General features: G+C 41.2%; 1 protein-coding gene across 4 annotated transcripts in view; it reads right to left on the bottom strand.

Annotated features, from left to right (window-relative positions):
* Nucleotides 1–6382: 6382 nt before the first annotated feature.
* Nucleotides 6383–19797, bottom strand: part of LOC6526976 — a 61589-nt gene continuing 48174 nt past the window's right edge. For all 4 annotated transcript variants that reach the window (XM_039370433.2, XM_015198072.3, XM_002088036.4 and 1 more), the window contains 4 exons: nt 16900–17032; nt 16632–16843; nt 8491–8768; nt 6383–8410 (listed from right to left, as the gene is read on the bottom strand). In XM_039370433.2, the coding sequence (XP_039226367.1) occupies nt 8296–8410; nt 8491–8768; nt 16632–16843; nt 16900–17032 (738 nt within the window). In that variant the 3' untranslated portion in view covers nt 6383–8295. The remainder of the gene's footprint in view (nt 8411–8490; nt 8769–16631; nt 16844–16899; nt 17033–19797) is intronic.

Here is a 19797-nt window from a genome sequence, read left to right as displayed (position 1 = left end):
CACGGCGAAGATGTGATGTTCGTCACTCGAATCGGTTGACACCCTGGAATACCAATAATCCAATAATCATACCTACAACTCTTAGTGATTATTATTTGAGTTTTGAGTTGGCTAACGATTTGTTGGCTCTCATGGCTAGTAGATTTTGGCTGTTTTTGCTGGGGTTTTGAAAGGAGGGGCCAAGATGGCATGTTAATTGAGTCGACTTTTGACGCTTTTGCGGGGGCGATCGGGTCGTTGGAGTTCGGTGTCGATGCTGTGGGTAGATCTTAATAATTGGCCATTGGCTTTCCCATCTAGCAATGCTGCGATCAAAATCTGCCAATAAAATTGAATCAAGATCGTTCAATGAACCGCACACCACCACCCTGCCCCCTCCCCCTTTGGCAGCCAATATGTGGGTGTTATGGAAATAAAAATGGGGCGAAAGGTTGTTAAATGATTAAGAGGCGTGCCATTAGCAACAATCCTTAAGACCCCCGATTTTCCGCCCCCTTTTCCTTGGATGTCAGCCAGAGACGACGGTGCATTAGAAAGTTCGTGGGAAGTCTTTTCAAGTGGTTTTCCGACCCTGGGAAAAGGGGAGCAGGAGGTGGGGAAAATCCATCCGTTGCAGGATGGTGTGAACAGAAGGGTTCGAGGGGAACGAGGGGAGGTGCAAAAGATGTCGACTGCGTCTGGCGAAAAGTTTTCGCAGTCAGTGTGAAATGGTTTTCATAAAGGAAGTAACCTGAGCACTGGCGCACATATGCAAAACTTAAAAGGTGGTAATAAAAAGCGCTAATATACATACTAACACACTGACTATTGCACTGAGCGGAAAATCGACTAAGATAGAACTTGCCAAGCTGAATTTATAGGTAAATTTGTACGTTTCTTTTAAGAAAACACTGAACATACTGCTTATATACTGTATGTAAGTTAATAAAATACATGTGTTACTGTAGATACAAATAAACCTTATCCTGAATGTATCCTAAAATTCTTTCTGTGTATGGCTGTGTGTTTGCATATGCACATTTTATGTTAATTGAAGCAATGCGTCAATGGCACTTTTCCTAGCTCCTCTCCTCCCGTTTTCCACCTCCATCTCCCTTTTCCTTTATGTATTTTCCACCTTTCGTTATGTCAACTGTGAAAAGCGCGCCTTGAAAAGGTGGAAAATCTTGAACCATTTCGCAAGAAGAGCCGAAAACTTTTATTTCCATGTGTGGGCGAAGAAAATGTGGGCTTGACTCACTGGTAGAATGGAGGGACTACATCTTAAAAGTCGAAAAAAACTAAAAGTTTGCGAAGAGCTGGCTTATAGTATAAATGATGCTGTAATTAAACGAATTATCTATCACCAGAGTCTAGAAATTCATTAAAACGTACAGCGTAGTGAGGGAAGATTATTATAAATTATTGCTACATTTTTTGAAGGTTTTTTCATTGCAATTATTTTCACAATATAGGTTTATATTCTTGTACCTAATATAAACTGTTACTTTTTCAGTGTATATGATTATGCAGGTCATAAAAAATGTTCCACTTTGCAAATCACTTCCCCAGCTCATTTTTCCAGCAAAACACATTCGATATTTATTGCCCTGCATATTTGGTCAACATACTTAATCCCCGCTTAAGTGTAATTGAGCCGAGCAAACATTGAACACCACGTAGCTCCCCAAGCAGCTAATCAATTATGATCAGGCCAAGAACCCAAGAGCAAACATAACCGCTGACACGCCCCCTTGACGTCCAGCGCCCCCGTTGCGAAGAAGAAGAGCGCGCTGCAACGATTCCCAAGTGTAACATTATCGAGGCGATGTACGAGCCAAATGGCGGCAAACAATTTCCGGGGCTAATAATAAATACCAATAAGCCAAAAATTTATTACCAACTAACCGCAGAATTCGCAAAGGCTTCTGTGCTTCTTCTGCCGAGGAACTTCATCAATGTTGTCGTCTCTCTCTCTCGTTCTCTGCCATCTCTTTCCGTTACTATCACGTCTTTCTTTCCCTCTTTATCGCCTGCGGTGCCAACAAATCCCTTTGATTAATTCTAATAGCCTCAGATGTTCAGGCTCGACATCATTTCTTTCGTTTAATACTCAATTTGGTGTTGTCCCCTGCCATCTCTTTCTCGCCACTCTACCCTTCTCCGTCGCTCCTTGCCAAGGCGTCAAGTTGTTTGCGTTTCTGTTCTGTTCTGTTCTGTGACTAATATGCAAACAGGCGAGCAAAGCAGCAGCAGAGGCAACAGCAGCACAAACTTGGCCAATAACTTAACGTGGCTCAAATGCTGCCTCCTGCCTCCTTGCTCCCCTGTTTCCCCCAAACAAACACACACACACACTCACATTAACGCACTCGCCAACATGTGGAAACAAGAAGTTGGTTGCAAGAACATTTGGATACCCTGAAATATTCAGTAACGTACTAGAGTAATATTTATTTAATTGTGCTGTCAGTTCATGGGAAAATACCATCTAAAAAGGTAAAGATGCAACAATGTAGCTGTGCAAGTATTGATATTAATATTTTGAGTCATCAAAGTAAGAGCAATGTGTGTGTGGGTAATATTTAGTTCATAAAACTGCAGTGCAAACATGTCACTACCCCTTTACAGAGAGTAGACAAAACGAGAGATGTATGGAAAACAAGTCCAAGACCGTCGGGACCATAAAGATAAGCACGAGATTAGCAACGTTCTCAGCCGTTGTTGGCATCTCGGGGAATTGGACTTCGATTTCTTTGTTTTCGGATTCCACACAGCTGCCAAAATGCTAGTGCAATGGAGGTGTTTACTTAAAAATTCAGCAGAAGGCGGAAGATTCGCCTTTGTAACAAGTGACTAATGATTGCTGTTTGTTTAAGTGTACTGAATGGCCGAAGAAGACAACTTCTGTTGTGTTTTAATCTCCAACTCGTTTGGCTTTTACCTTTTCCCTTTTACCTTTTCCCTCCCTTCAGTCATATTCATCCTGCGAAATTCACCTCTTTCTGGTTTTTTTTTTGCTCGTTCGAGTTCCACATGCGTAACCCATTATAGTGCCGCATATCAAGATACATTTGTATCTTCTGCAGCACGGGCGCATAAATGTTTTTTACGACCCCATCTCCCCCCTCTCCTCCTTCGAGGAGCTGCGAGGATAATCGCGGTCCTTTATGAAGCCTCCTTTGTGTGCGGGTGCCGTAAATGCGCCTTTTGATGTGTGAAGCGTGCCCGGCCTCTGGGGTCGATGGTATTTATGGGCTTAAGGTCAATGTGGAATAACCCGGCACGATCCCAAGTGCCTCGCACTCGTCCCAGAACTTGGGAAACACAATGAGTCAAGGTCGAGAGTGCCGGAGTTCTCTATCTGAATGCCAATTATACGAGTGTGGTGCTAGTTTCGGGGTAACCCGAACAAAGGACCTTAATGCTATACGGAAACTTTTCTCAAGCGGAAGTCCTGGAAAATTATCTGCGGCAAAGTATATCATTAAATATATTCATAAAATATATAATTTATGTTATTTCAAAAATGCCAGCATCATTAGCGCTTTAATCCAAATAGTGCATTATTTATTTCATACGAGTCCGACTAAATTACCCAAAAAATGAAGTTATGATTATGAATGGCGGCCGCAACAACAATTAACGGTCATTAAAACTGCAGGGAGAAAAAGTTAAAATTAGTTTCGGTTTGTTGCAATTTACGCATAAACACATAAACGCTTTTTTCGTCCAATTAAAAACGGCGCATAAATGCAAATTTGAATATTGCATTAATGCTTAATGCTTTGTAAATGTTTGCACATTTATGCTAGTCGAAGTGAAACAAAATGCAATAAAAACTGCAAGACCATGCAAAATTTGCGCATTCATAAATAAGTCCAAAACCTACAGTGGCGCACGTGTTTACAGACTGAATGGGTTCACAAATCTGTCGGCAAATAAAAATGGTTAAAAGGTGAAAATGAAGATATGGAAATGCCATGTGAGACGCTTATATTCCCTGTAATGGCGATGAACTTTTTAGTAGAATTGTGCTAAATGGTTCACATATATTAAATCTTATTAGCGATAGTTAAAAATAATGGCTCACGTTCTGTTCAATTTTTAGTAGTCAATGAGAACATTTTTTTCGGTCTTCTTAGTAAAACCGAAAGCTATTGAACGATAAATAACAAAACTATAAATATTATTCCATTTCTCGAGAATGACTAAATTAGCTTAAATGTTCTCAGAAAAGTTGCATGTTCCTTTATAAAGTAGACATTTCTGGGACAATAGAAAAATGAAAACGAATAACTTATTTAAAATTGTATAGTTTCCAAAAATGGGGATGGGATTTCGTTTTCATAGCTATACCTACAAAATCATATGTATATCTTTACAGGGTACACGTTCTCCGTACGGGGTAATACTAGAACTATCTTTTTATTCTGATATTTATCTAGGCAAACTCTTTTTTTTTTGCATTTATTACACATATTCCGCGGATGCGGATGTGTTTTGCTCGTGTGCCGTGCCATCATTATGTCAGATCACATCGCGTTGAAAGTTTCAGCAGGAAATTAAATGCAATTTAGCGAGGACTTAAATGCCGGACGGCTCAGTATGATAACTCCACCTGTATGTATCTGTGTATGTTTGCACCCGAGTATGTGTGTATCTGTGTGTGCGAACGGATGTATCTGTGTGTGGGTGAGAGAGCAGGAGCTCCAATTTAAGCGCTCCTGGCATTTCCTGGTGGGTGGGAAGAAGCGGGTATGTCACCCACTTGAAACTTACAGGCAGTGTGTGTGTGCGTGTGTTTGTAAGTGTGTGTGTGTGTGGGTGTGCGCGTGTATGAGGTGGGAATTAATTATGCAGGCATATCATGGCTACTCCTTTACACCCACCCCTCCACCGCTCCCTTTGCCACACGCACTCAAACAGTCGCATCCTTTCCGTGTGCGGTTTTAATTTGTGAGCCCGTGCCCGTGCATTTTGCCTGATCCTTTTCCTTTCCGCTGCTTGCCATTGCAATTTCCCCAGCCACGCCCACTCACCAGGCGCCCCACGCCCCAGCCACGCCCCTCGTCACCCATCGCTTGTTGTTGCTGTTTGGGGCTATTGTTTTTGTTGCTTTCCTGCCCCAGTGTTGTTTGTAATTCCGTGTGATTTCACTTGGCCGGCGCAGGAATCGATGAGTAGCGCAATTTGGGACAGTGAGTCCTTGAGAAAGGCACTTTGAGGTATCACGTATCCATTGGGGCCATTATCTGGGTGGCACAACCTCCATTTATGGCATTTTAAAATGATTTTATTCGGTTTGCACGCGCTTTATCGCCAACTTCACTAACACGTGGAGACGGTGGTGATACTGATAAGTGCTAAGTTATTAATCATAATTTTTTGTAAATTTATAACTTAGCTTAAAGTAGAAAAATATATATCCAATATCAAAGTTAAGCGATGACAAATGCCCATTCACATTTAAATTGATATGAGATTTTTAAGAATAGTTTCAAAGCAGGAAATAGCTATTTTTATGGGTCAATCATCGATTACGCATCTAAATTTGGCGAAGTCTGCTTAATATTTCCGGTTTTGTGTCGGGAAATTCGCGGATTTTTTGATGCATAGAAAACGTACATTTAGTTCCGATGAAAACGTCATTAATTGGATGTGATGATGCCTTCTCTCCATATGTTTTATTTCTAATTTAATGGCGTATAAAATAGCCAAAGGGACAGAACTGAATCGCTGGAACTGAAACAAGCTTATCGCCGCTGCGGTTGCGGCGTACGTCGCTAGGTGGCGCTATCATCCTCGTTCGCCCTGCTGGGTGCACTCCACTTACAAATTCTATAAATTTTAGATCATAATGTGACCAGCACCCATTCCGATGTGCGTTTGTGTCTGTGTCTGTATCTGTGGGAAAACTACACCTGTGTGATGGTGCAGGTGGGCGGCGGGTGGGTGGCGAGCTTCTATTTGTTATGCATTTTCATTAGTTCCAACTTTTCAGCTTAGACGCTGTAATTACCACGAAATTGGCTACTGAAATGGGTCCACAGGTTGCAGGTGGTAGGCTAATTAAGTGTTTTTTTTAGCAGCCTAAGTGAAAAGTGGTTTTTGAAATTTATGCAAAAATGAACCAACTTTTTAAGATGTATATTGATTGCAATTATGTTTATATTTATCTGTGGTAACCATTTGAATAAAAACACATTGGGTTGACGTCTTACACAATTACTTTCTGCAACTCATTAGCTGCAGTTTTCACTTTCCACGCGTGACTTTCCCTGGCAGGTGAACATTTGACCAAACTCCTTTAGCGCCGGACTGCTAATTATGATGACTTCGTCCAGCTGGAAAACCTCCTCCGATTGTGGAAGTCATATAATAAATATATTACACTGTTTGATTTTCGCATAGTAATAATATGTTTCTTTTATTAGTATTGGTTTGTTTCTCAGCTTATCGCTTACATTCATTTTTATACATTAAAATTTATGCTAAAAGTTGTAAATAAAATCATTTTGAAATGTAATCTTTCGTATATTCGGCTTGGTATCATGTTGTGGTAGCTTCTATTAACAATTACACAGATTTATTGAAATATTCATGTCACATTCAACATCGCATCGAAATTGCGTTTCCTATACGAATACGAGTATGCGTATGCTTATTTAAAGTGGGGTGCGAATTTCAATACATATTTTAGCTTGAGCAAATAGATTGCCCGATAATTATGGCGAACATGTAATTGCGCAGGATAAATAGAAATGAGGCACAGGTTATTAAACGGCATTTTGGTGTCTGGCCAAATGGTAAATAAATTCACAATAATAAAAGCCCCAAATTCCGCTTGAAATTAATAATTGAGCTCATCGATTTCGCCATCCAGCAAATGTCATAAATATGCAAATGCGTTATGCAATGTGGGAATTATTTCTCTCTCACTTCGAAACAATTTACGCCATAATTCGTGCCAAACGGATTCACTTTGGGTGCCACTTAAATGTAGGTTTCTAAAATATATGTACAGTGCTGGGTGTCAGAATTATTTGAGTAACTTAAACTACAACTTGTGCACAGGTCAAATGAAAATGTGAAGTGTGAAATTGTGTCTAAAATCGGGTTTTGCCATGATGCACTTATGCGATATTGAAGATATCCTGTGTTTAGTTTAGTTGTCACTATCAAATGCAGGAAAAAGCAAGAGAGTTGTGGGCTAGTTTACGTTCATATGGTTTATACATTTATCTCGCTATATTTATGGTTAGTTTACTGTTTTTTGTATTTTGTATTTTCCGCTTTAAATGCCGTTTGATTTGCTGAGTTCAATGGCGGAATTTCCATTCGATTAAACATTTGTGGCCGTGGAAAAACAAAATTAAAATTTGACTAGAAATTAAATATGAAAATTTAATTTTGTTTTTGTTGTTGCGACTTATCCCGGATTGGTTTTTTTTGAAATCTGTTAAAACTTAGCTTAAATAACATGAACAATACAATATTTGCTCGTATCTAGGTAATTCATATATTTGAATTGTTATATTAGTTGTTTGTTTTCGTTTGATTTTATTATAATTAAATAACTATTTAAATAACATAACATTAGTCGATTAAAACTAAAAACGCAGTCAATTTATATATTTGGAATTTCATTTAGCATACGCATTAAACACACATAATTATTCTGGTTTATTTGTGGTTGTTTTATATTGAAACACTTAAGAACAATGCTACAAATTCATATTGTTGTATGTGTTTTTCTTTCTTTAGGTAAAACATGCGCAAAAAAGTCTTGTTTCCTTTTGCTAAGATACAGATTTTGTTGCACCTACTTTAAATGGCTCATCGGATTGTATTCCTAATAAATCTACTACACAATCTGCTGATTTTCTTTAGGCTGGGTCGATTTTTTGAAGTAGAAATAATCTGTTTTATACTTTACTTAGTAAAAATGTGTCCAACTTGAATTTGTAGTTAAACCTGTAGAAAATACTGCCCTCTTCTGCTTGCTGTCGAATGCTCATTTTGGCTATTTTCTGACCCTACCAATGTATAGATTTATTTGTACCGACCATTTTGTTCTACACATTACTGATTTGCTTCAAAGTGATTTCGGTATTTTAGTACGTTTTGCTTCTGGCTAAACGACCCATCGTTTTACTTTCGTATTGTTTTGTATAGGATATGCAACTAAATTCACGTCTCTCATTCTGCCTTTACTCCTGTCGGAAGAGAAGATTTTTCCCCATTGTCTGGATGTGAGTTTTCCGCAGACCGAATATAATACTTTTCCTGGCTTCACGTGGGCAATCCTCCCGCTTATGACATGGCATTGTACGATGGTTGTTCGTGTTGCTTGGGACAGCGACCGTGTTTGTCCATGTAGGGTCCAAACTCACAGGTGGGCGGCTTGCAGCGACCTTGCTGTATGCACCTGTTTGTTTTTTTTTGGGGGGAAAGCAGGAAATCAGAATGTTAGGATGGGGATGGGTAATTCTTTGGGTTAGCACTCACTTGCGATCGTTCATGGCAAAGTGCTCGTTGCCGCGCTTCAGCCAGTCGCAGTCGTAGTTGCCGGAGCTGCAGTCGCACCTGCACTGCCCGTCGTCCTGCAGGATCTTCTCGAAGCTCTTCGGACAGGTGCAACTCAGTATGGTGGCCCGGACCACCGACTGCCCGTAGTGGGCCATGGCCGTCTCCTCGTTGTAGGTCGATCGCTCGATGCAGTGGCACTCCGTGTGATTCACAAAGGTCCGCTTCTCGATTACGCTCCGATGCTTGCTGCTCTTCACCTGGGGGAAATCGTAAAACAGATAAATCCTTAATATTACGCCACAAGCATCCATCCCATTTCACATTCCACATCCGCTTAATTATGCCGTCCAGCTATTTGCATACGTTTCTTGCATAATTGACCCCCGAACTTCATGACGCACTCCCATGTGGAACGCCATGTGAAACTATACAGACATATATATGCATATACATATATCTTCTTAACTGGCAGCAGGGAGTTGACAGTCGCCTAAGCTGACTGCTCATCAAACTTGTTGTCATTGTTGCCTTGTCTAGTTGTCGGTTGGTTATTGCTATAGCTCTTGTAATTCTTAAATGAGTTGTCAGTTGTCTGCGCAGTGGCTTATGTGATTGTGAATCGCTGTAAGGGGGATTTTTCTACTCCATATTTATAGCATCTTACTAGTAGCTATGCACAGATGGATATTTTAATGGTTTCTAAGGATAAGGCTCCTTAATATCATTATGCTTAATATCTTTATGTACATTTATACATTTAAAATCTAAGTGGCTGGCCAATTGAAGTGCAATTTGGCTAATCCCCCTGCAATTTTACTGCACGCCTCTGGCCGAGAGCCATTAACGGACCACAAACTTCTACAGCTGCTGGGGCTGGGAATTGGAAGGGGATTGGTCTCGTGTCGTCACTTTGGAGGCTGCCCTGTGGTCCACTTTCCACTCCACTCCACCCGAAACCGCTTGAAATTGTGGGTCTTGTTGCATGACAAGTGCAAAATGATGAAATGCGTATGAATTGCATAAATTAAGTTGGATTTGTTTAATTAAAATAACAAGTTGGCCATTAATCAAACCCTGGCCACTCATCCAGCGCATAGATCTTGGTTCGCAAGGAGCAGACAAGGGGGGTGTCGAAGTGGAAGTGTATGGAAAGTGTAGGGAGAATGTCAGGAAAATGTGCCAAAAAAAAAAAAGAGTCTGGAGGAGAAAATGGGGAGTGCTGTGAAGCATTTGAATTTTGATTGGACGCATCAGGGCAGAAACAACTAACAATCCCAATAAGTTGACAAAGCATAAAAAGGGGAAATTCACTGGTTCGTTTCAGGTATTTATGAAAATGCTTCAAATTGAGTTTTTAGTTGAGTTCGCTGCGGTTCGTGTTGTGTGGTTTTTACGGTTTTGTAGTGCGGTTTTGGCTAATAGAAATGCAACTCAACCTGCAGCGAATTGAAAAAGTTTTTACGCCCCTTTTCAGACCCCAAAAAGTTGTTTCTTGTTTTTGTAGCCAGAAAGGCACAAAATTGCTTGAGAAGAGGGCGCCTTTCCTCACAAAAAGCAACAATAATTGCCGGAAACGGAAGTGCCAAGTGCTGGTGTTGTTACTTTACTTTGCCCAAACCACAATTGTGCAAAAATTGCACTAAAGTGCTTCTTCTGTTTCTTCTGCTTAGAAAATATGCAAATCTCAGCCTATGCACGACTAGAAACTGAAAATTCCCTGTTAGTTTTTAGCTTTTACTAAAAAATTTATATCTAAAATATTTTCCAACTTGAACTGGAACAATACAGTTTTTAAAATATTTTAGGTTTTTTGGTTTTATTTTGATATTTGTTTGAATAAATTCAAGTGCATTGCGATGCATAACAATATTGTTTATGAGTGCATGTGCAGGGGTAGTGTTCTTCTCAAGATGGCCTCTGCAATTCAGGTTGGGTTTTTATGCATAAAAATGCATTCGAAACCCCCTTTTCACTACACTCCCCTACCACCATTTCCCGTGAGAGTGTGCGTGTGTGTGTGCTGGTGTGCGTGTGTGCGACCCCAGCAATTAGTCAGTTATTGCTCGGTTCGCCAGGGATTTTCCGAGTAGTGGGCGGCTTGGGCGTGGCTGCGATTAAGCCAGCTCAGTGTCGTGTAAGCATAAAATGTTTTTCCTAAATTCATGCATTTTCCAGAGGCTTCCTGTGCTGTGGCTTGGACTCGACTCGATACAATGGCAAAGGACGAGCACTTAATTGAGGCGAAAAGGAGGCCAGGACTTGGTGTTTGCCTACTTTTGGGGAGGAATCCAAAATCATTGTTTTATATATTGACCTGACTAACTTGTTTCTCTGCATAGTTGAATTTATGAGTACCAATTAGATTAGCCCAAGGCTGGAATTTAAAGTTTGCTAACTAAAAAGTACTAATTTAATATGCAATTCCTTTTAAAGTTCGGTTTTTGCAAGTGGCCTGGTTTCTAAGTCCACATGCGTGCCACCTAAGGAAAATGTTTTTATTTTTCTAGCTCACTACAAACGTTGGCATCCAAATTCATGACTCTATAAACTTTGGAAAATTAGTAAATAGTTCATGTAGCTTCACCAAGCCGTGGCATTCCCTAATTCAGCTTCACTTCCTCCCAACATGTTAGTTCTACATAAATCCAAGGAATGCACAACTTGCAACTGTCATCAACTGCTGGTAAAGTTTCAGCAACCAGGAAGACATCAGAAGGGGATTTCGATGGTAAACAGAAGGGTATTTCGAAGAATAATGGATTTAGAGATTGTATGTACAATAGAGACAAATGTGTATTCGCTTCGAGTAAAGTTTTACAATTTGATTAACATGTTTAGTGTTCAGCATAAAGCGTAACTTCTCGATGCAAATAATTGAAATTACTCAGGTAATTAGCTATTTATTTCTCATATCGATCATACTAGTATCCATCTGAAGTGGGTATCTGCGTTCGAGCCATTTCTCATCCATTTCATGGCGCCCACATCAGCGTGGCATTAGAGAAGCTTTTGCTAACTACAGTGCGGGATGCTGCCGCTTACCTCTCTTGCACCTGTTTCCACCTGTTTACGTGCTCGCAATTTGCATTTTCCACCGCCCTTTTCCTGCCGAAAACGCTCTGTGTGCACACGTGGATGTCTCGTGGTGGGGCACGGGCATTTTAGCGTGGCAAAATTGCATTACGCAGTTCGAAAACTGGCAGAGGCAGTGTCACGAAAGGAGTCCTTTCTCTTTCTCCACCCCTCCCCTGTTCCCGCTCCATTCAATGGCTTTCATACCTTTCGGAAATCCACCTTTTTCGCCCGTTACCCGTTACCAGTTCGCAGGCTTTCAACTCATCCCAGGCTTATTATGCACACGCCTTGAGCTGGCCACATTTTGTGGCAAATTAATTAAATCACCGAAGTTTACTTCGACTTCATATATACGAGGGTCGTTTGATAAGTCCGTGACTTTTTGAATAAAATATATTTTTTTCGTCAAAGAAGCGTTTTATTTCTCAACATAATCTCCTTTTAGCTCTATACATTTAGTCCAGCGTTTTTCCAATTTTTTTATTCCTTCCAAATAATAGGTTTTCTCAAGGCCCTCAAAATAGTCGTTTGTTTCTGTGATGACCTCTTCATTTGACCCGAATCTCTTACCGCCGAGCCATTTCTTCATGTTTGGAAACAAAAAATAGTCACAGGGGGCTAAATCTGGAGAATATGCTGGATGGGGTAGCAGTTCGTAGCCCAATTTATGAAATTTTGCCATGCTGACTACACACGTGTGCACCCGTGCATTGTCCTGATGGAACAGCACTTTTTTTTTCGCCAAATGCGGTCGTTTCTGCTTCAAATCAATATCGAATCTGTCCAAAAGCTCTGAATAATATTCGCCGGTGATCGTTTTACCCTTTTCAAGGTAATCGATGTGAATGATACCTTGTGCATCCCAAAAAACTGTGGCCATGACCTTGTTGGCCGACAGACCCACCTTGGCCTTCTTTGGTGCACGTTCACCCGGAGAAACCCACTGTCTTGATTGTTCTTTGGTCTCTGGTGTGGTGTGGTGGATCCATGTTTCGTCTACGGTAACGAAACGGCGCAAAAATTCGTTTGGATTGCGGTTGAACATCGCCAAACACTCCTTTGAAATGGTCACACGGTTGCGCTTATGGTCGTGTGTGAGCAATCGCGGCACCCATCGCGCGGAAAGCTTTTTCATGTCCAAATATTCATGTAAAATGTGATGTACCCGTTCAGTTGAGATGCCTACAGCCTCAGCTACCTCACGCACTTTCATTCTCCGATCATCCAATATCATTCCATGGATTTTGTCGAAGATTTCTGGCATGACGACCTCTTTTGGGCGACCTGAACGTTCGGCATCACTTGTACTGGTACGACCACAACGGAACTCAGTAAACCATTTCTTAACCATTGAAATTGATGGTGCAGAGTCCCCATAATATTTATCAAGTCTTTCCTTGGTTTCGGTGATGGATTTTTTACGCAAAAAATAATGCTTAATTAGCACACGAAATTCACTTTTTTCCATTTTCGTTAAAATTCACGAGATCGTCTGCTTTCAATGCCTATAAAACGCAAACCAAAAAACGCAGCTTTCTCAAAATTTTACAGTCAGCTGTTAATCGATAACTGCTGACAGGAGCAGTGTTGTATTTAGAGAAGGTGCGCGGCAAATACAAAAAGTCACGGACTTATCAAACGACCCTCGTACATGCAGTTGCCTATGCACTGTGAAAAACAATGCCACTTACATGAATTACGGACGTAAAAGGTATTCAACTAATTGGATGACAGATACTTCTATGGTATTATTATTGAAGAAATGAAGATGCAAATCAATAAACTTTTTGAACACCTTGATGATATCTATATTCATTGACCTGTGAGTTGGAGGCAGCACCATTGTCTTGAGTTATGAAAAGAATAGTATTGAAAATGTCAAAGTAGGTGGGAATTTCTTCGCATGGAGCACTTGGATGACGGCTGCATGTAGATGAGGAGTTGGCCATTTGCCTGACAGCCAATTGACTTTTACTTCGGCTTCGGTTTGCTAAACAAGCAAAAGTTTTGCCGGCTGTGTGTGCTGGATTTTATTATTGCTGCTCGTGGGCGTTGGCTTTCACGTTTAGGAGGCCTTTGATTTCTGACTTGGATTTTCTAGTCCCTCCTACTCCTCCTACCTCCCACCCGACTCTTCTGCCACCCCCTCGCCAACGCGCTCCTTTCGGACTCGGGTGAAAGTGGAGGGCAGTGAACCCGAAAAGAGAATCCAGGAGGCGAGGAAAGGAGAGGAGACTGCCTCATAAATCTCACAGCGCTTACAACATGTGCCGTAGTTTGTTATGGAGTGTTCGGTTGGCGAAGGGGGCGGGGGGTGCGGATGGGTAGGCCAATGCCCTTTGAAGACCGCCCCGGCATCCTACACACTCACAACCCCCCCACCGCCACCCGGAAACCTGCCTCGAAATGCAAAAATTTGCGCAACATAAATTATGTTTTGTTAAAATGTTTACGCTTTTTATCGTGCTGCTGTTGTTGGTTGCATCCTCAGCCTGGTTATCGCTCCTTGGCCCTCTTGCACTCCCACCCATTCGAAGCTCTTGCTACACTGAGCGAAATGAGTGGTAGTTCGTGGTAGCTAGATAGAAGAAGGATGCTTTGTATGCTCCTCAATGATATACATCTGCAGCGTAGGATATCCTTGTAAAAAGGGAGCAAAGTACTAAGGCAACTTATTTCTTTAGAAAAAGCGATCATTTATTTTTGGGTTATATTCTCTGCCAGTGCAGCAGCTCCCTTTTTTTTTAGCACTCCAGCTGTGTGTGTCTGCGTGTGTTTGCCTGCCACTTGACACCTCTCAATGACAAACCGCTGAGTTGCTCCCTCCTGGCAAGTTCTCCTGCAGCTTCCTCAACTGCAGACTGTCCTGCATCCTCATCCTGTTGGGCTTCTTTTGCTTCTTTAGTGCCTGATATTTTCTTCTTTTTTTTTTTCAAACCATATATGTGTTTTTAAGCTTTAGTGCTGCCAACAGCTTGGAAAACATAGCTTCGGCTTCAGCTTCAGTTTCCTGGCTAGAAATATTTTTTGTGTCCCTTATGAAGGATGGTATGTTCTGGGCAGAAAGGAACGGAAAATTGTCTGAAAATGGCATGAGAGCAGGGAGGGAGGGAGGCAGGGAGGGGAAAGAAGGCCACAGTGATGGCCACTAGAGTTCCCTGGGGCCATACACTTTGCTGCCGCCTGATTCCATCGAGCTTGTCATGGAGTTTGCTCATGCCAAAAAGGAACAAGTTTATTTTGGGGATTTCCTCGAAACTATTTGCATATTTAAACCGACTTTAAAGCTGGCTTACTGCATCCGCAATTTAGACAACTATACAAGCGTTGGGCGTTATATTTTTTTTTTTAAACGATTTGTTGCCAAGAACCATTAGCTCAAAATACTAAGATTACGCTCAACTTTAATCTGTTGAATATATGGCATTTTACATTTCACAATCACCACATAGTCTTAGGTCTTAACTCTTCCATTAATTTTAAATACCTCTCTTCCTGCAGCTATCTATCAAGCGGATCCCATGGGTTTTTGCTCGAGTGCCGAAAATGTTAAATTGCCCTGCGATAATTTGTGTGGTCTTGCTCGCAAGTTTTTATTGGATAATTAAGTGGGGCGAGTTAACTTGCCTCCCTCTTGCGCCCCTTTTTCTATATGATGTGTGGGCGTGTTTGTCTTGTTCTTAAGCATTTTGCGGTCATATTTGCCCCAGACTTTGGTCTCTCCTCTGGCTCAGAGTGTGTAAGTATAAATCTTGCAAGTGGCAACTTTTTGCGGCAAGCGCAGCATAAATATTTGAAAATTAAAAGCCATGCTCGCAGGACGGAGTTACTGCCTCGAAGGCCTCTAATAAAAAAGTTGCCACCGCAAGAGTGAAATTTATGAAATTTACGTAAAGAAGGGAAGAATCAGACAACTGAAAAGTTGCATATAGTGGAAAACTAAGTAAATATGGAGGAAACTTACGGAAAATAGATTTTGTTTACTGCCAAAATCCGTGGAAACACATTGGAATTTCCTTTTGGAATATGAAAAGTTTTCGAAATGATAAAAATGAGAACTCAAAATATTTGCGTTTGTGTTAAGCAATAAGTTATTTAAATTGTACGTGTATTTTACCTTGGCCTATTTGATGAGCTTAGAGAAACTGAAGAAAATTTTCAAATAATCCCTGATGCTTAAGCTTCTTTAATGTAGTTAACCCATTTAAGTAAAACGAATGCACAATTCGTTTCCGTTAATTAGCAACCATCCATCACATTGCCAACAATCCAATCCAATCTGTAGCATATTAAAATGAAGCAAAAATGGTTTTCCTCCCCCGGAGCAAAGTACAAATGCTTAATTACATTCTCGATTTCAACATGTATTGAAAGCTCGTTACGTAACAAAAAGACAGCAAGAACAATGAGGGCAGCATCGAGCAACAATAATCATATCATGAGGCATAAATCACCAAACAAATTGAATTATCATTGCGTCATTAAAAAGTCATTTCAGCCGAAAGACCGCGCTGGAAAAAGACGTACTTACTGCGATCAAAAATGAAATGAAAATAATGAAAATCATGAAAATAAAGGTGGAACGATGTGATTATGTTGCAATATGGCGCCCTCAAGCATGACCTACGCCCACAACAACAACAATAATAATAATAAAAAGAACAACAGCAACGTCGATTGCCACCGATGGTATCATGGTATCTCCCGAAAGAGACGGAACCATGTGGATGGAAAGAGACAGAGCATCGGCACTTAAAGTCACAAAACGCGAGCAAAGCGCACACGTACGCTTTCAAAAACCTGGAGTCAAAATACAATGAATGCGTTCGCGTCAGAATGAAAATCGCTTTTCATTTATAATTGTTGTTGCTTTTGCTGCAGCCAAGCGCAACGTTTGAATGAAAATGATTTTGTTTAATGACTCAAGGGCGTGGCCCCGTAAGAGGAGCAAGTGAAAACTAAATTAATAACAAAAATCACGCATTCCTATCGATTTCAGGATTTAAACTACTATCATACTATCTACTATAGTAATCTGTACTCACGAAGAAATGCAGCTCAACGTTGTGGGTGCTCTTGGCGGCGCAGATCTGGCTCCTGCTGGGGCAGCAACCACTGTCCTCGCTGCAGCGGTGCAGGATGGTGCAGTGGGGCGTGTAGATCTTGGAAGGATCCTGCTGGACCAGCTGGCAGCGTTTCTGGGGCACGCGGCAGGTGGCCTCCTTCAGCACCTGGTTCATGTGGGCGTGGGCCAGGGCTGTCGAAAGGTGGAAAGTGTTAAGTTAACTAGTTAAGATAATTAAGTTAAATTACCTCTCTCACTCTTCTGCTTCTGAGCATGAAGGCGTCTCGCTTTGATCACCGCTTCGGGTGTTCCCAAATGCTCCTCCTTCTTTTGGCCAACTTTCGCCGCCACATAATTGCGTGCGTAAATGTTCTCCACATCCTGGAAGGGAAAACAGGGTTGGGCTCATTTTAGTTATGCTAATTGATGGTTTGGTTCTGTGTTTGTTTTCATATCCCTTTTGCCATTCCCCTGTAATGATCACACACATTACGCATACGCCACCGGCGCCGCTGCCATAAAAGTCACTCACATTAATAAAGCCCCCATTTGTGCCGTGTGATGACAATTTGTCACCATTTTTATTGTCCATACAAGGCGGAAAAAAAATAGGGTAGGGAAGGCAAGGCAAACACAGATTGAGGTAACATGCCGGTGTAACATTAACGAGAAGTTGGTACCCAACAATATGTTGGCTCACCTGAAGTTCATAAACTAAGAATTCATGTGCACGCAGACGGCACAGAGAGCAACAGTAGTTACATGAATGAAACGGAGGGAAAACGGGTTTAAAGTGGACGGATGAATACCCTTACCAAAGCTTAGTCAGTATAAAACTAAAATGTATCAGAATAATTGATTGTTACCCAAAAAAAAAAGAGGAAATAATCCCCTTTATTACAAGATGAAAATAATAGTTATTACTTCTCCAAGTAATTAAGTTGGCCTAACCTAAAATGTAAGATACAAACTGGGTTACCAAATCACTCTACCTTGAGCCATAAGGGCAGAACAATGGGCACATGAAACAAATTGGCATTCAAGGCAATAAATACGACTGCGAGAACAATAGAGAAGAAATTGTCGGACATGGACGTATAGCAATGTTCGGGAAAAAGCAAATCAACCTGGTCCATGGCCAAAAGCAGAACCAGCTCCAAAAAAAAAAAAAAGACCAGGCCCAGTCAACCACGAATTGGAAGCGAGACCGACTGAAGTAAAAATGTTGACCAATGCGCACAATTGGCAATTTGTGAAGTTAAGCGAAATTAATGAGCTGACTGCGGCCATAGCTCTTGCACACACACAGAAAAAAACAAAATATATATACAAAGATATATAGACAGTGTCGGTAGGAGCGAAAAATCGTAAATTGTGCCGATGTGGGTGGGCCAAATGGCTAAATAAAAGGCCAACGTTCTGAAGTTGGAGGGCCTGTTCATTAGTCACACATTGAGCATACATACATTTCTATATATTCATATATATAAGTAAGTACTATATATGTGCGGTACAAGGTGCTCAAGAGCAATTGGCATAAATCTTCGGCTTTGGCATTTGTGCGTCGTATTGTGGCCCAGGCCCATTCTCATTTTCATTTGTGGGCTTAGCATTTCTGGTCCATTTGCTTTGGGCCGAAAACAATGGCTCTTTGATGTTGGTCAATGATATTTAGCGCTTTAACCTTGAGGCTCATGAATGGTTCCCCCATTGTTGTTGTTTTTCGATGGCTCAAGATGGGTCACAGGGAAAGGAGGGGGGCGCGGTGCAAAAGCCGCTCAAGAATGCGGCGATAATGCCCATGTCTATGACCACTTGGCCTTTGCCTTATCGCCAAGAAGATTGGGATTCGCATCTGCCCATTGGGCAGCATAAAGAGGTGATGCAGCTTGATTGAAATGCTGTGGAGAAATTCCTGTGCTAAGGCTTGTATCAGCTTCTTATGGGAATTTCAGACATGGGGAACCGCACCATCTACAAATGTTACTTCTTTGCACAAAGTTAAGTTCAAGTCTTAATATACATTGCATAAACATTTGTATATTTCATTTAAAGCATACTTGAAAAATGTTTAGAAACGAAAGCACCAAACACCCGAGCAGCGCCTGAAATTTTATCTCATTTGGCAAATTGCACTTGCCAAAATGATTTCGCTTGACCCGTTTGCTTCCGTTTGGTGTCTCTTCACAGCCCGGCTCATTGCAATTAAATTTGTGTTTTTCCAGCTTCCATTTTGCCCAGATACTCCCGTTTTTCCATCCAACTGCTAACGACACTTCAGTCTGCGACGCTGGCTGAGAATTTATCACCTTTCGGGTCGCTTCTCGTTTGTCAACTTTATTCAATTTTGAAAACTGCACTGGCAGCGCGAAGAGATATGGCGAAAGGGGAGACCCGTCAAGCTGCCTTCACTTTCATCAAACTTCTGGCATTTGACGCCGCACTGGCTGCTTATTAAAAACTCAAACGCCCCTCGAGGAGAGCTTCTACACTTCTTTTTGGCCCACTCCCCCTCGTTTCACCCGCCAGCAGACACTTGGCTGTCGAGTCGAGTGCTGAAATATTGCTGCCTCTGTGGGGCATCCCCCGATTCCCAGGCCATTCCTGTCTGGACTGCTCCGTCTGCTCCTGTTTGTCATATTCCATTCCACAGTCGAGTGGCATTTTGACGGAGAGCGTGGAGGCGAAATGGGTGCACGGAGAATATCCTGGCATGGAAAGGAGGCAAACTGCCGATGTGCCCACTAAGCACATTATAAAGGCAATTATATTCAAGTGGTACCTATTGAAAACTAATGGTAAGGAGTAAGTTTTTGAATAATACTTACAAAATATACTCAAAAGGAATCAATCAAGAATTTAAATTTTCATCATTATATTTGATAGCATTATTCTTAAAAATCTTTAAAAAATATTATTATATTCACAATATACTGGATATGCTCTTTGTGTTTTCCTCCAAAGCCATTTTGACCTCTTGCTTTAAATGTTTTGCTCGACTTATAATTTCGTAACACTTTAACATTTAATACGCAAATTTTCTCAGTGCAGTCAGTCAGTAAATTGGAGCAGAAGGAGCACACTTGATATCATATCAAAGTAGAATGCTTTTATTTATTAGCTGCATGCGAAATCGACTCGGCGAG

Source organism: Drosophila yakuba, chromosome 2L, assembly GCF_016746365.2.
Source record: "Drosophila yakuba strain Tai18E2 chromosome 2L, Prin_Dyak_Tai18E2_2.1, whole genome shotgun sequence".
Lineage (NCBI taxonomy): Eukaryota > Metazoa > Arthropoda > Insecta > Diptera > Drosophilidae > Drosophila > Drosophila yakuba.
Note: the sequence above shows the minus strand (reverse complement) of the source record. Positions and strands in the feature narration are given on the sequence as shown.